This window comes from Macrobrachium rosenbergii, chromosome 17 (assembly GCF_040412425.1).
Source record: "Macrobrachium rosenbergii isolate ZJJX-2024 chromosome 17, ASM4041242v1, whole genome shotgun sequence".
Taxonomy (NCBI): Eukaryota; Metazoa; Arthropoda; class Malacostraca; order Decapoda; family Palaemonidae; genus Macrobrachium; species Macrobrachium rosenbergii.
The window spans coordinates 5,906,270-5,921,269 of record NC_089757.1 but is presented as its reverse complement, the minus strand read 5'-3'; the positions used below and the strand labels follow the sequence as shown (position 1 = coordinate 5,921,269).

The 15,000-nt window shown below is 36.8% G+C and overlaps 1 protein-coding gene and 1 long non-coding RNA gene across 4 annotated transcripts in view; one reads left to right on the top strand and one right to left on the bottom strand.

The window, feature by feature from the left end:
- LOC136847677 (uncharacterized) overlaps window positions 1–15,000 on the top strand; it is a 682,743-nt gene that overhangs the window by 54,729 nt on the left and 613,014 nt on the right. The window lies entirely within an intron of this gene.
- Window positions 8,688–11,597, bottom strand: LOC136847573 (oplophorus-luciferin 2-monooxygenase non-catalytic subunit-like). The gene is made up of 5 exons (XM_067119295.1): window positions 11,493–11,597; window positions 10,445–11,142; window positions 9,842–9,997; window positions 9,343–9,444; window positions 8,688–9,013 (listed from the first exon to the last, which is right to left on the bottom strand). Exons 2-5 carry the CDS (start codon window positions 11,106–11,108, stop codon window positions 8,871–8,873), a joined length of 1,065 nt encoding a protein of 354 aa, XP_066975396.1. The 5' UTR covers window positions 11,109–11,142; window positions 11,493–11,597; the 3' UTR covers window positions 8,688–8,870.

Below are 15,000 nucleotides of genomic sequence, written 5' to 3'. Positions count from 1 at the left end.
GTAAACGTTGTTAATCAGTCAGGCTTTAGAATGAGATTTAATCATCATGAAAAATAAATTTGCTTCTCCAAAAATGTATTACTTGATGAAAATTATGTCTTTAGCATAATCTTTTAAAAATTTTCATTGCCGCATAAAATCATGGTATGCTTGCGTCAGAAACGTGTTTCAAGTAGAAAACAAATCCACTCGGTAATCCCAGTGATTTGATAAGCCACTGGAAATGAAATCCAGAACTGTTGAAAGGGCTGAATTATAGCCTCTGGTCTCGGAATTATCAGCCGGAAGCGGTCCATTTGGAAGAAGAAAGAGAGGTCGTAAGTCGTCTTCCTCTGCGTTTACTCATTGCGCGGGGCGATTCTTTTTCTGAGCTTTATTAAATAGATAGAACCAGAAATATAGGTATCCTCAGTATGGGAGCAGAGGTACTGAAGCACATTTTCTGCAAAAGTTTCTGGTTGATATTCAAAGGTTTTTGAAAGTCCTGATTCATTTAGTATCTATTTTCCATTGTTATGGCCATAGTTGGCAAAATAATGTATGATTCAAGGGCTTAGATGCAAAGTATCGCGAATCATAAGGTATGTATTACTCCTGCAGCTATAATTTTACGTTTTATTTTTATTCCGAGAACTCGGCATCCATTGTTAAAAAATTGGACGTGTCAGTTTTTTTTTTTTTTACCTTAGTAGTAGGCTATAATAATACACCAGCTTTTTCTCGCATTATGTTAGGCTGTCCGTAGTTTATGTTTTCTCTTTGATGAGATTGGTCGTTTTAATATTCTGTGTCTTTACCAGTCTACACATTTGCATTTAGAATTGAACCATCAGATTTTTTTGCGGACACAAGGTACAAGGAGGTTTTCATGTAATGGAATCTTCATATATTGAATCGAATTTCAGTTATTAGCTTACGGTTTGCTGACATGATAGGTAGCTCTGCAAAAGTACAGTAGAAGGGCAAATGAATAAGTACCTACCTATCTTGAATGAGTGTTAGAAATACCGAACCAGACAGATTCGCTTGAATTTTTGAATGGCAACCTGGTGAAAAAGTAGAAAAAGTGTTGGAACTCGAAGGAAATTGTGGAACAGAGTGATGGTGTTGAAGGAAGCGAATTTGAACTGAGGTATCCTTGTAAATTGCACCAATGAAGACTGAAGCTGGAAACATTCGAATTGAGTCTACGTTGGAGTAAGTGTTGATGAAAAGATTGAAACTTTTAGATACAAGAGATGAGAGGAATGTGTGGTGAGAGGATTAACGAAAGACTGGACCGAATATGTTTTAAACAGTTAGGTTAGGCAAAGAGTGGGGCAAACATACTGATGGAAAAGGAGATTAATTCATAAGATATGGGGATAGAGCAAGCGTTGTTTGAAGGGATGGTCGCTAACGCACTGCAGACGAGTCTTCTCTGTAATTGTACGTATTGGCAATAAAGCCATGAAAACTATTTGTGCAGGGGTTTGTATAATCGATTCAAATTATAGTCGCTACTAGATAATTACGTCCGAAGTCATACATTTTTAGTGTTGTGAATTTTAGATCAAAATTTGCTCAGAAGAAAAGTACTCGACAGACAGTTAAGATTATTATTCGGTAATGGTGGGAATTGCATACCATTAATCAGTGTCAGTAACTCTTTAGCTTAACGAAAACACAATTCAGACTGCAAGAAATATATTTTCTACTGAAAAATTTTAAATATACCTAAAAGATTTTGCTCGGAGAGCAAAGGTTTAACATTTTCTGGAGAGTAAAATTATTTACTGTAAATGTTGCAAGAGTATGTTTCAGAAATAAAAAAGAAAGTGACATGGTGGATTTGATTGGAAGCTTTGATGTACCATATTGATGAAAAGTCCAGACGTGTTTCAATTTAGTTATGGAAAATCGCCTAGGGCAGTGAACAGAAGCCTCTGACAGAAAATATGTTTTGTTTTTATTCTAGAAGGAAATATCCGTTGTTGTGTACTCCTTCCGGCGCACAGAAGTCTCTGCCATTTCAAAAGAGAAGACATGGTAGTAACAAGTCTTCGGAATCAGCGTTTCCAAGAGCAGTGAATATTCCGAGGATACGGCTCCTTTGCACTTGACGGCGAACCAGTCGCCCACTTTCTCTCTCTCTCTCTCTCTCTCTCTCTCTCTCTCTCTCTCTCTCTCTCTCTCTCTCTCAGATATCTCCAGGCTGCCGCCATTTGCAGTCAGCTGACCCCAGGCATACACTCCACTATTTGGGTACACTGGTATAATTTGTTAAAAGGGTGTGCCCAGTTCCTTCCGTCCTCACAGATCTCATACCCGGGACATCTTACAACAAGAGAGAGAGAGAGAGAGAGAGAGAGAGAGAGAGAGAGAGAGAGAGAGTGTCTCACTTCAGCACGTAAAATTAACAGTTGCCTATACGTAAAATATCGACCATACCGACATCACACAGTCCAACCCATATACACGATGAAAACAAAATCCTCAGTAAGGTAACATCCAATCCAGTAAACTTTTATTTGCCGGATGACGCTCTTCATACCAGTGATTACTACGCCAGCTCAACAAGCGTCTAATTAGGCAGTATGAAGAGGCTGTGTCGCATTGATTGATTAGTACATGCATTTCCCTAATAATGACGTCGCGTGTCATGTTTCAGAAATTGTCTGTGCATTGCACAGGGAATGTAGTTGTGGAAGTAAGGGGGCGGGAAGGGTTGTCCAAGTCGATTTTGGACTTATGCTTCACAAAAGAAAACCTTCGGCCCCGCATATATACGCAGTTTGCGCGCGCGCACACATATTTGTAATATATATGTGCGTGTGTCTGTGTGCGTGTTTGAGAGAGAGAGAGAGAGAGAGAGAGAGGGGTCATAGTCACGTGTTTGAATAAAAATGATTAAACAATAAAAAGAGTGGCGAGCAATGTAAAATATAGGAGGTACGATCTAAAAAAATGAGCAGATTATACGGGAAGACCTGAGCATTACATTACCATAAACTAAAACCGCAAGAACCGTACAAATCCTCCGTCTCTGGCAGATTTTGCGTCATGTTCGTGTCTTGCCTTTGTCGCAGGGCCTCCTGGAGCTTCTTTAAAAGTCAATCGAATGCAACACTCAAATGGATCTGTCTCGACTCATGCTCGAATGGATGAAGACAAACTACCATGTGATCCTTTCCCCGAAAGCCGCATTGCAGCTTTTTGTTCATTGTTGGCACCCTTTATTTGTATCTTTGTATCTCTGCATCAGATTTGTATGATCTTTACTGGCAAGGTTTTACAGTTTTGTAACTAGTCTTCATAAAGTGTGGATGCTGAATGCAAGTGAAAGGAAGAAGGGTTATGTTGCCGAGATGCATATTTTGGTATTGTAAATGAAAATTTGGAAGTACATTGAAATGGTAATAATGTTAGCGTACGTGAAATTTTAATATGGTCCTGTCATGTGGAAAGAATGAAGAACTGTAGGTTTGCGACGCGTGTATAATTCTGAAGTTTTAACGGCGAAGGAGGGGAGAGGACCTACTGTAGATAGTGCTAGGTAAGCGGTGTCGCAAAGTTATTGGAAGCAGAGTATCTGCTGTATATTGACTCTGATTGGAAGGAAGTGTCCAGATACCCAGTAAGTGCGAGAGTGATTGCAAGATAAAGGTTCATGATGCAGTGCGTATAGGGAATCGACTTTTTCGCTTATGATCCTTTTGCATAGTTGTAAGAAGTGGAAAATGTGAAAGTGTTCTGCAGTGGAAGTTCTGGAAAATGTGAGAGTTTTCTGCAGTGGAAGTTCTGGAAAATGTGAAAGTTTTCTGCAGTGGAAGTTCTGGAAAATGTGAAAGTTTTCTGCAGTGGAAGTCCATCCACGAACAAGGAGTTAATTAAGGTATGAATTTGGTGTTCCTTGTTAGGGAATGTCTTTATATATATATATATATATATATATATATATATATATATATATATATATATATATATATATATCAAGACAAAATCAAAACGAAGGAAAGAAAACACTGGAGTGCTGCAAGGCCTTTCGACTGTCGTCCTTTACTTAACTTTACTGGTAAGTAAAGGACGGCATCGAAAGGCCTCGCAGCACTCCAGTGTTTCTCTTTCTTTCGTGGATTTTGTATTTATTTATGTACTCATCACGTTCCATATTTTCGTGATTCAGTTATACATACATACATATATATATATATATATATATATATATATATATATATATATATATATATATATATATATATATATATTATTGCAATGCATAATAAAGTTAAACATCTCTAAGGAGGAAATGTTTTATTTATATATTGTTTTTTAAATATATGAGTATATGATTGTTGAAGGTTTTAGTTTTAAGGTCTCATTTTTATTTGTAGGTCTTATATTTTCAATAGAATCTGCTATGCATATTTGAACTAGGAAGGTTCTTGTGATGTTCTTTAAGATATTATAAGATTTATCAGTCTGTGATGAAGAATTTCGTCCTAACACTTTTAAGTTGGTTGAGTTTTAGCTTTGACTTGGTTAAAAATGAGGCTGATTTTTGCAAATTTGGTAGTTAGGTGCTTAGGGACAATAGACAGCAGAGAGGGTCGTTTTTCTTATGTTTTTTGTTTTTATTGAGCCTACTCGTTTTAGTATTTTGCAGGTTAGTGTCATGTATACTTAGCCGTCCCTGACCTTTGTGTTTTGCACGTGTTAGCCTTGAAAATGAAACACCCATGTAGATTAACTCAGTTTAACAGAGGTCGAGCTTTTTTTTTATTTTTTTTTTTTTTTAAATAGCTGATCTTTGCATGTGCAACTCCGTCAGTAATGATTTTGACCGAGAGGCATAAATTTTGTGTTAAATTTGACTCTTCAGTTTTACTTGACTCGAATAGAAAACTAGATATTCATGTACTTACAATAGCTGCCGAGGTGATGATTTTGCCATGCACTAAGGATCTTTTGTTCCAAGGTTGTTTGAACGTTATCCTGAAGTGCTTACGCCATTCTCACCCTGGCTTTTGTTTTCTTGACATAATAACACGAAGTGTTTTTCCTTACAATTACGATTTAGACCATTTATGGGCCATATCCTTTATGCCAATTCCATTTTTGAAGGGTAATTCCATTATCCCTCATAGTATCTGGATCGCTTGAGTTACACTGTGTATTACCAGACATCATGTAATCCTTTACCGAACATCTCAGGATGATAGTCGTAAGGTTAAGGAAAGCTGTAGTATGTACCGTGCGTCCTGGAGGTGCCGTGGTTTAGGATAAATGATATTTCACTCGCAATCTCTTCATTTATTTCTCTCCTCTTAATTTGGTCTTCTTTGAATTGTACCCCTGTTATCCTATGCTTTCTTTGAGTCTCTTTTTCCTAGTGCTGTCGTATTCTTGGAAAGTAAATTGTTAGTTTGTCCTCATTGCTTTTTCCATGGTCTTTGTGAATAGACAGCTACGATAATAGTGATAATGATAACAACAGTGTTGACGGAAAGGACAGCTGGAGAGGGGCTAAATGATGAATGCATGCAGCGGCATGAAAGTTAATCCGGTTACACTTAATGAAGGACGGAGAGTGAAATAAGCAAAATCCCTACTGTCAATATTTTCGGAAAGTTTCTTTATACATTCAGAATATTTATGACGGTAATCTCTAGCGAGATAACGTACTAAGAATAATAGAGGTCTGCTGCAAAAACACGTGATTATCAATGCCTGATTCGCTGTTGAACCTCAAAGTTAGTTCATCGGAAGAATGTTTTTTTAAAAAATGATTGTAAAATTTTGTAGTATGTTTATCATCGTGACTTTGAAAAAAAAAAGAAACAGGGTGGAGAATATCTAATCGTCACGAGTGCATAAATTGCAGACTGAATTGTTTGCATCAGAGATGTTAACAGAAAAGTGTCTAAAAAAAGTAAGAGTGAGAAAAGTGAAGAAAAATGAAAAGATAGCATAAGAGCGACTGAAGAAAAAGGTAATCAAAGCCAAAGAATAGCGAATGCCTTCAGTGGGAGCAAGCGAGTCTGTTACAGGCCTTTGCTTACTTTCCCTTAGTTTCATTCTATTGTCTCCCTCTCTCAGGTATAGTCTGCCATAAAAAAGGCCGGGAGGAAATTCTGTACCTTTGTTTTTCATTTGAGTTCCACCTGGGAACAAATGTTGCGCGCCGAACCCTGAAGTGCACGACAGTTTTGAAAGACCAGCGTACCAATATGCAGGGATTTACATCAGCTTTTAGTTTTGTTAACGGCATTGATTAATTTGCTTAAAAGTCATACAATCTCTCTCTCTCTCTCTCTCTCTCTCTCTCTCTCTCTCTCTCTCTCTCTCTCTCTCTCTCTCTCCGATGGTAAAATAAGATTTATTAAGAACGAAAATGTCGTCTACCCCTTCTGCCCTCTCGCTGTCGGAGATCAGTTGTTGTTTCGATGGCAGTTTGTATAATATCGAACAATCCTTCGTTGTTTGAGACAAATCTTTTATGGATTGAATTCCAAATACTTTTCATTGGCAAAATTAATTTTTTTATTAATTCTGAAGGTGGCATTTATTTCTGGACTTTCATTTTGAGACATATCGTATTTCCTGAACAAGTCTGACATGAGCTATATTAGATACCTCAGTTTTATTGGTTTTGTGTTTGTGTGTGTGTGTGTGTGTGTGTGTGTGAGAGAGAGAGAGAGAGAGAGAGAGAGAGAGAGAGAGAGAGAGAGGTGTGTCAGGGTACACCAGAGCTTCACGTATAACAGCAAAACAGACCCTACGATGAAGGAAAGCGTTGAGGGCTTTGTATACCCGAAAGTTTGATAGGTTTTCAGGATCTTGAGGGCCAACCTGAATAGGTCTCGAGTTGAATTACGTTCCTGTCCAATTCTTACAGTGAACATGGTCTTAGTACGTATTTGGGTTGTTGTTTAGTACATAAGGACAGAGGTGGGCAAAAATCACCTATGTTAATATTTTCTTCAATATATTTAGGCCGATTAAAATGTTTAGATAACATACGCTAAACTTATAAGCACTATTGTAGGGAAAAAACCTACATAATTCTAAGAAAATTACAAAAAAATAATAGGTGATAAACCGACGGACAAAGAGATAATCAAACGGACGTGTGAGAAATTAGGCGATAAATGCCTTGCGATAAACGTGTAAAATACTGCTTTTGTTGAAATATAGCAGGGTCGTTTATTACAACCTGGTGATAAGGATGCTGTCGGTGTTGGCTTAAATACGAAATGAATACTCTTGAGGGGCAGCATGTGAAAATGATATCTCGCAGCAGCAGTCTGATAAGCATTGATAGAAAAAGATACTTGATTTGTTTTCGGTCAGGGTGGGATGCTATGATAAACACATCCTCTCGAATCGATCTAATGAATAAAACCCACAACTTTAACGTTACCGATCTATCTTCAGACTAAGTTGAATGGGACTTTGAAGGTTTTGTAAATGATTACTTCACCGGTTTTTATAGCCAAATATCGTGTCATTTACAGGAACTCGCAGATAATCTGGGAAGAGTAGACAAAATTATAAAGGACAGAAAAACAAGTGTCACCGCTCACTGCAGTATTATTATTATTATTATTATTATTATTATTATTATTATTATTATTATTATTATTATTATTAGTAGTAGTAGTAGTAGTAGTAGTAGTAGTAGTAGTAGTAGTTTAACAATACCAGAGAATTAAAGTCTCAGACTTTCAAGGGCCCATCTTTAGGACGTGTTTATAAAAAGGTAAATACTGGGATAAAGTTAAGTTGAAGAATATGAACTGTTAAATAGGAAGAGACCAAATTTCCTCAAGTACTGTCTGTATGCTGGATTTCATATATATACGGTGTATTTATATGGCGGGTAGCTCTGATCAGCAGCGATATACACTTGAACTTCTTTTGTATGTCTGGATGAAAAGAGAGAGAGAGAGAGAGAGAGAGAGAGAGAGAGAGAGAGAGAGAGAGAGAGAGAGAGAGAGAGAGAGCTATTTGCACATATGAAGTGAGAATATTAAATGTTAAATTTAGAAACGAAAGTGCAGTCTGTTAAGATAAAATGTCTGCCTAATATTTTTGAGAAGGAAAGATTGAAAGAGCGGGTAATATAGAGCTTCGACTCTGTTATGGAAAGACTGGTATAAATATATCAGTGAAAAGATGGAACATGGGGTTTTGAGGTGGTCGGAAGCAAGGTTCCAAGAAGTGCGAGAGTTCATCGTAATACAGAGGTGAATGGTGCAACCTGCAGGAGCCGTCGAGGCACAGCGGATTTTGTGGAAATTTCTTGCATGGTGGTTTCATCCTTGACTGTGCAGTTAAAATGGAAAATATTCCAAATTGATGATATAAGTGTTTCCCTTATATTGCCTTCTGGTCTAAGGCACCATCCATACCATTCTCCATGATTTTCTGGACCTTCTCCTGGACTTATTGTTACTGCATATCAGTTAGTTTTCTGACTAACTTGTTCTTAATCCCAGTTCATCAAATGCATACATTAATACATACATACATACTTAAATACAGGTATACTTGGCAGAGAGAGCGATCAGATATGATTATGCGAGTCTGTCGCCCTCTTTATCCACATCGTACAAGTATCGATACTTTTATACATAACTGGCAGGTAATAGAGCGGTAAGCCATAGATCTTGCTTCGGGGAATTAGTGTGAAAGAAAAACGTTCCTTTACACAAGTGTTAAATATTTTTTCTTAAGCGGTTTTTATTCGTTAACAGATCTCTCTCTTTTTTTTTTTTTTTTTACATAGTTCGAGGACGTTGTCTTAGATGCTTATGATCAGTTGTTTCAAGAGACATCAAATTCTATGAGAGAGAGAGAGAGCCGATTGTTTATCGCAAGTTATTCCTTCAGCACATGGCTTCGTAGTAGGCAGGATCCAGATCAATAAAGGGAGTTCCGTCCGAACAGCTCGGCGAATCGGCCAAGCGATCCAGCAGTGTTTGATTGAGGATCAGCCAAGCGATGTCGCACCCGCAGCCGAAGGGATTGTCTTACAGTGAAGAAGAAATGGAATTTTTTTGTATTCATTCCTTCTCAGACGAATGTGCACTCTCTTTTACCTTTTTCAGAATTTGGTGAAGTTTTCGTATTTTATCCTGGGTTTATGTATTGAGTATTGGACCAAACTGCATAGACTAGGATCACAAAGACACGGTTTGCACTTTCGGGTTTCATAACTTTTTGTTTGGGATACAGTGTGCTCGCTGATGTTCATAAGCTGTTTTGAATTCATGTATTCGATATGTGAAATATTGCATTTCAAGACTGGCAGTATCAGCTGTATAATATAGCTGAGAATATTTTCATACAAATACTCACCTTCTAAGTGAACATTCGCGTTGTTCTCGAGCATTGGTCGAAAGACATCCTCGTTCAACTCTGTTAGCGAGTTTCCCTTCATATAAATACTGCCTGTGACGCCTGGTATTTGTGAGAAATAATTCTGCTTCAGAAATCAACGTTAAATTTTATTGCTTAACGACGGTGACCTTTGAAAATTGCACAGTTTTAAAGAAGGGTAATGAATGCATTTCTTAAAGAAATACGTTATCGGAACAAGTTTGTTCACTGTTATTTCATATAAGAAAATCCATTTTAGCGTGACATTATTTTGTAAATATTTGTGACTGTATTGTTCAGTAAGGCAGTTATTTTTCACTTAAATAGCTAAGCACAATTCAAGGAACAGATAAATTTGTAACGTAGTCATTGAATATGCGAGAAAGCAAATAGAGTCTTTTTGGGGTTATTATTGAACGCTGCGTACACATAAGTTAACAGAAATGCAACTGGTTTTGAAACAAATAATCTTACTAACCGGAAATCGAACCAGAAGCTAAATGGCCGAGTTGATTGTTCTGAAGGAATAAGTAGCTTGCTAGTCCGCTTAGCTGAATGGCGTCCAGCGGAAGGGAATTCAGACTGTTCCCATCCAGACTCAAATAGAAAAGCTTTTTATTATTTGCAAAAGTTCCTGGAAAGAAAGAAAGAAGAAACGCAAAATGTATCATAAAATGATATACTAGAGTAAATTTAGTTTAAAATCAAATAGGAAAATAATGGAATTTTAAATTTATTTTTTGATTTGTGTTATTTTCATGAAGATTGTTTTGATCTTTATGAACTCAGCTCGAATCTGTATTAATGAATTATGTGCTTGAGTTAAATGTCTTCAGTAAAGGTGATATATGTCTATGATGCTTTAAAGTGGTTTTTGCAGGAGACACCTCACGAAAATAGATGAGAGGGATTGACGTTTGCATCAAACCCGTTACCTTTTCCGATAAAAGTTACGCTGAATAGAAAAACGCAGATAATTGTTTTACAAATTAATAAATAAATAAAAAATAAACATACCTCTTGAATATGCCAGTGGGAATTTGTCAGAGATAAACTAAAGAAAACCAAGGTCTACACTTGCCTGGAATTATCCCCGTCAGACTACAATAATCAAGAAAAACATATTCTATTTCTGGAAGACCTTGGAATGCGTCAGATGGAAGAGATATTAACGGATTTCCTATGAAATCAATAATCCTCACTGTCGCGGAATTCATTGTGGGAAATGTTGTAAAGAAGTTCCTGCAGAGATTAACACCAGACAAACGGCTAAAAGCCGAAATGTCTGGAATTCCTTGAAGGCGGTTGTTGTACATATCCAAGTATTCCAGAGTGTCTGCACTGCCTAGCAGAGCCAGGTCTTCTATTTCGACAAGGTTACTATTCATTATGTATATTTCCGTGAAAGACGATACTCCTAGGTCGCCTTCTCTCAAGACAGTCAAGTTACTTCCAGTCATTACTAGTCTAGCGAAATCGGAAAACAGAAACTCTTGGCTAAAAACTCTCCTGAGTTCATCTCCATCCTGAACTTCAGAACAGTCCATCTCCATCTGATTTTTCCCAATGAGGTGACAAACGCAAGGCTTTATTTCCTCGCGAGCAGGGCACTCATAAACTGGTGGTTCTGTTGTTGACGAAGGAATATAGCTGGAAGGAAGAAGACTGCTGATATTTTGACCCCGGAGAAGAACAAATTCCCTTGCTAAAGTAAGCCACAGGAGGGCTACAATCTTTCGAGGCATTTTTTATTTTGATTGAAGGAGTTTCTTGTGAAACCTGTAACATTTTTAGATGATGTAAGATCGATTTACCCATCGTCATCAAGTGATTAATGAAAACACACTACGTGCATCATTTGTGACGCACTGTCAAGCTCTTTCTGTATTGAAGGTTTGCAAAAATACATTTCCTTAATAGCATTTGATGATAAAATAGCTGCTAATGATTACATTTTACACAATTTAGTTTAGCTAATACGTTCGGCTCATCATTTAAGGACAAAGGGAACAAGTTGGAAGTCAAAGATTTCGACTCGTTTCCTTACTGATTACATTCTATTTATTTTATAGAAAAAGAACTAAGGATAAAGGCACTTTATACCATTCGGTGAACCCGTAGTTACTTACGACTTCTAGGCCTTCCACTGGGAAAATGAGTTCAGCAGATAGTGATTTGTAGGTCAGGAATGAAGGACAAATACTGACTATCACACTCTGCGTCGTTTGTGTCTTTATATCTCTAAGCGATGATATCTTTCAAGTTGAACTCTGTGTGAGGTATAACCTGCATCATCTACAAATATCTGCGAAAAGCTCTTACTGATAAACATGTCAACAGAATGATAGCAATATACCACTGGGAAGGAAACCACCTGGTGGGTTTTAGATTTTCTGCTTATTCTGATTTTAAACTGAGTATGCGCATGGAGTTTTTTTTTTTTTGTCAAATTTATTACTATAAGACTATATAGAAAGACAAATATTTTCGGCCTTGACCCCTTTCTTCCATATGATGTTCATGAAAATGGTACGTAGGTACCGGGGGTAATGATTATTGTCATTCAAGTTTTTTTTCTTTATTATTGTCATCATTATGCAGTTACTTAGGGTTCACGGACAGTTGTTCGATGGTAATTTTTCAATTCAACAATTGTTCGAACGAACATCTTTTGGCAAAAATATTCACAAAGCATTTGGTGTATACAAATCCAGCACAATTTTGGTAGCCTTCTGAGAGACATGGCAGACTTTATACAAAGCGAGAAAGGCAAGCCGAAGCTGTTATTTGATGGATATTGACACGTTAAAGATAAACGAGGACAAATATTTATTTTGGCAAGAAGTGGCGATATTAGTGCAACGTCAGGTGAACATGATCGAGCAGCACATCTCATAAATGTTGAAGTGCACCAATTTTTAGAGAAAACGAAGACTGACGCAAAAACAACAAGAGGTTCTGCTCCTTTGATCATTTCAAATGCGTCCTCGGAATTAAATGCTGTTGCCGGTCTCTCCTACCGCAGACTTAAATAACGTTAAGCGATCCATCCGTCTGTTAGCTGTAATGAATCGTAGGAGCTAATTAGTTTTTTCCGAAGAACATACGAAATCAAACAGGGTGAACCCTTTTTGATGTTCGAAGCATAAGAAGTGGAAGGTTGTTGATTTTTTCTACTCAGAAAAATTTATGAGTACTTGCTTCATGCAAACATTTTCTCTTTTTAAGGATGGCGCCTTCAAAATTGTATCTGTTGTCTTTGAGCAGTTTTATATTATCCATGGTATGAAAAATGGTTATATAGGGAATGGTTTATGCAGTCACTGAACAGAAGAGAAGAAACTAACGTAAAACTTCGTATGAATGTTAAACCACATGTTTGTTGTTCTTCGTTTCTCTAACATTGGTCGAGTTGTATAAAGGTTATTGATTTATATTAATTTCAAAGCTTTACTTAGTCTTGATGGATAATAACTTTTTCAAATAAAAGACGAAAACATGAGGATTACCAACACAATAAATAAAAGAAAACAATGAAGAAGGATTTACATCTTCCATTAAAAGCAAATGCATTTTAGAATGTAAAGATTTGACAAAAATTGCGTAGGCTTCACCTTCGGCATAAAGATGTGACAAAATTTATCTAGGCATTACTTCGGCATAAAGATTTGACAAAATTTATGTAGGCATCACCTTCGGCATAAAGTTTTGACAAAAATTATGTAGGTATCACCTTCGGCATAAAGTTTTGACAAAAATTATGTAGGCATCACCTTCAGCATAAAGTTTTGACAAAAATTATGTAGGCATCACCTTCAGCTTGAAGATTTGACAAAATTTACGTAGGCATCACCTTCGGTGTAAAGATATGACAAAAATTATGTAGACATCACCTTCGGTGAAAAGATTTGACAGACATTATGTAGGCACATCCTTCGGCGTAAAGATATGACAAAAATTATGTAGGCATCACCTTCGGCATAAAGTTTTGACAAAAATCATCATCACCTTCGGCGTAAAGATTTGACAGAAATGATTTAGGCATAACCTTCGGTGTAAACATTTGACAAAAATTATTGGCCATCACCGACGTAAAGATTTGACAAAAATTATATAGGCATCACCTTCACCGTAAAGATTTGACAGAAATTATCCGAGAATCACCTTCAATACTAAACATTTGTTTTCCACTGAAGTAGAAGATTGTGAATACGCCAACCCAAGAAGAGACATAGGCCAGCTTGAATTGCCTATAAACTTTTCCCTTTTTTTTTCCATCGTATAAATTTGAACATATTGCAAGTACATATATTGTAATCTTTTATTGTAATAGACCCCGGGAGATAACTATAAATCTCCAGGGATGTTGTTTTTAGTGTCTGTCAATAGCCTCGTGTCATGTGCACGAAGAATTCTGGGCTCGATATACGTCAGGGTGATTTATGCAACAACCTCCAGTTTTACTCTCTGGAATCCGGAGAAAATAGCCGTGATTGACAGTGTACAGAAAATTAAATTCCAAGCTAGATTTATTGTTGCAACTATTGAAAGATTTTCATTTGATGATAATTTTACAATTTAGGTGCTACGTGTTATTTTGACGAGTAGACACATGCTGTAATTAAGCAACGTATATTTACAGAAGAAAATTTCGTAGAATAATTTCATTAGATTAAGACCAATTACCGAAAAGACACATTTAAAGTAAAAAAAAACGTCTACAAAGCTGAAATATAGGGAGTCTGGGTAAAAATAACATTCTTAGGGCTTTTGTTTCTGTTTTCCCTTTTGACTTTAAAATGCAGATATAGAGAAACTGTAGGGGTTTTCAAGGCTAAGGACGCTTGAAGGAATTTGACTTCTGTCAGAAAATGAAAAAATTGGTTTTAACGTTACCGAAAATCGCTACAACTTATTCCTAAATAGAAATTAAGAAACGATGGTTTTGGTCGCTGCCTGGGCTAATTTGAATGTGACTGAAGTTCTCAGAATGGCGTAGATTGTTGTTAAACCAATCTGAATCCAGAGGCTGTCAACTGATGAATTATATATATATATATATATATATATATATATATATATATATATATATATATATATATATATATATATATATATATATATATTTATTGTATTTTAAAATTTACACATAGTCCTGAAGTTACGTGGTGGAAGTCGGGTTTCCAGGAATAGTTTTGAGTCACTCGACGTTGCTCGGAAATGCTTTGTATAGGAATGTGAGGGTGTAGTGCAAGCCAAACATCCTACCGCGTTCTCATTAGGTGGTTTCATTAAACGAGCTCGAGACTGATAGGAATAGGATTTGTATGGCTGCAGTCCACCTTATTCTCTACAGTAACTGAGTAGTGCTTCCATCGGTATCTTTTGTGTTGCCACGTTAACTCTGACGGCAAATATCCACGACCGATTTCGTTGAATCATATATCTGACTTCTGATTGACCGTTATACCCAAACTGTAACGTCTGGTGGCATTGGCGAGCAGCACGAACTTCGCCCGTCAGAATTAGCGTCATTGATATCGGCTTCAGATATTTACCTTCAGCTAAAAAAAAAACAAACTGAAGCATTCTTTTGTTCTTTTCACAGGAAGAGTAGAAACTGGGACTGCCCTCTTG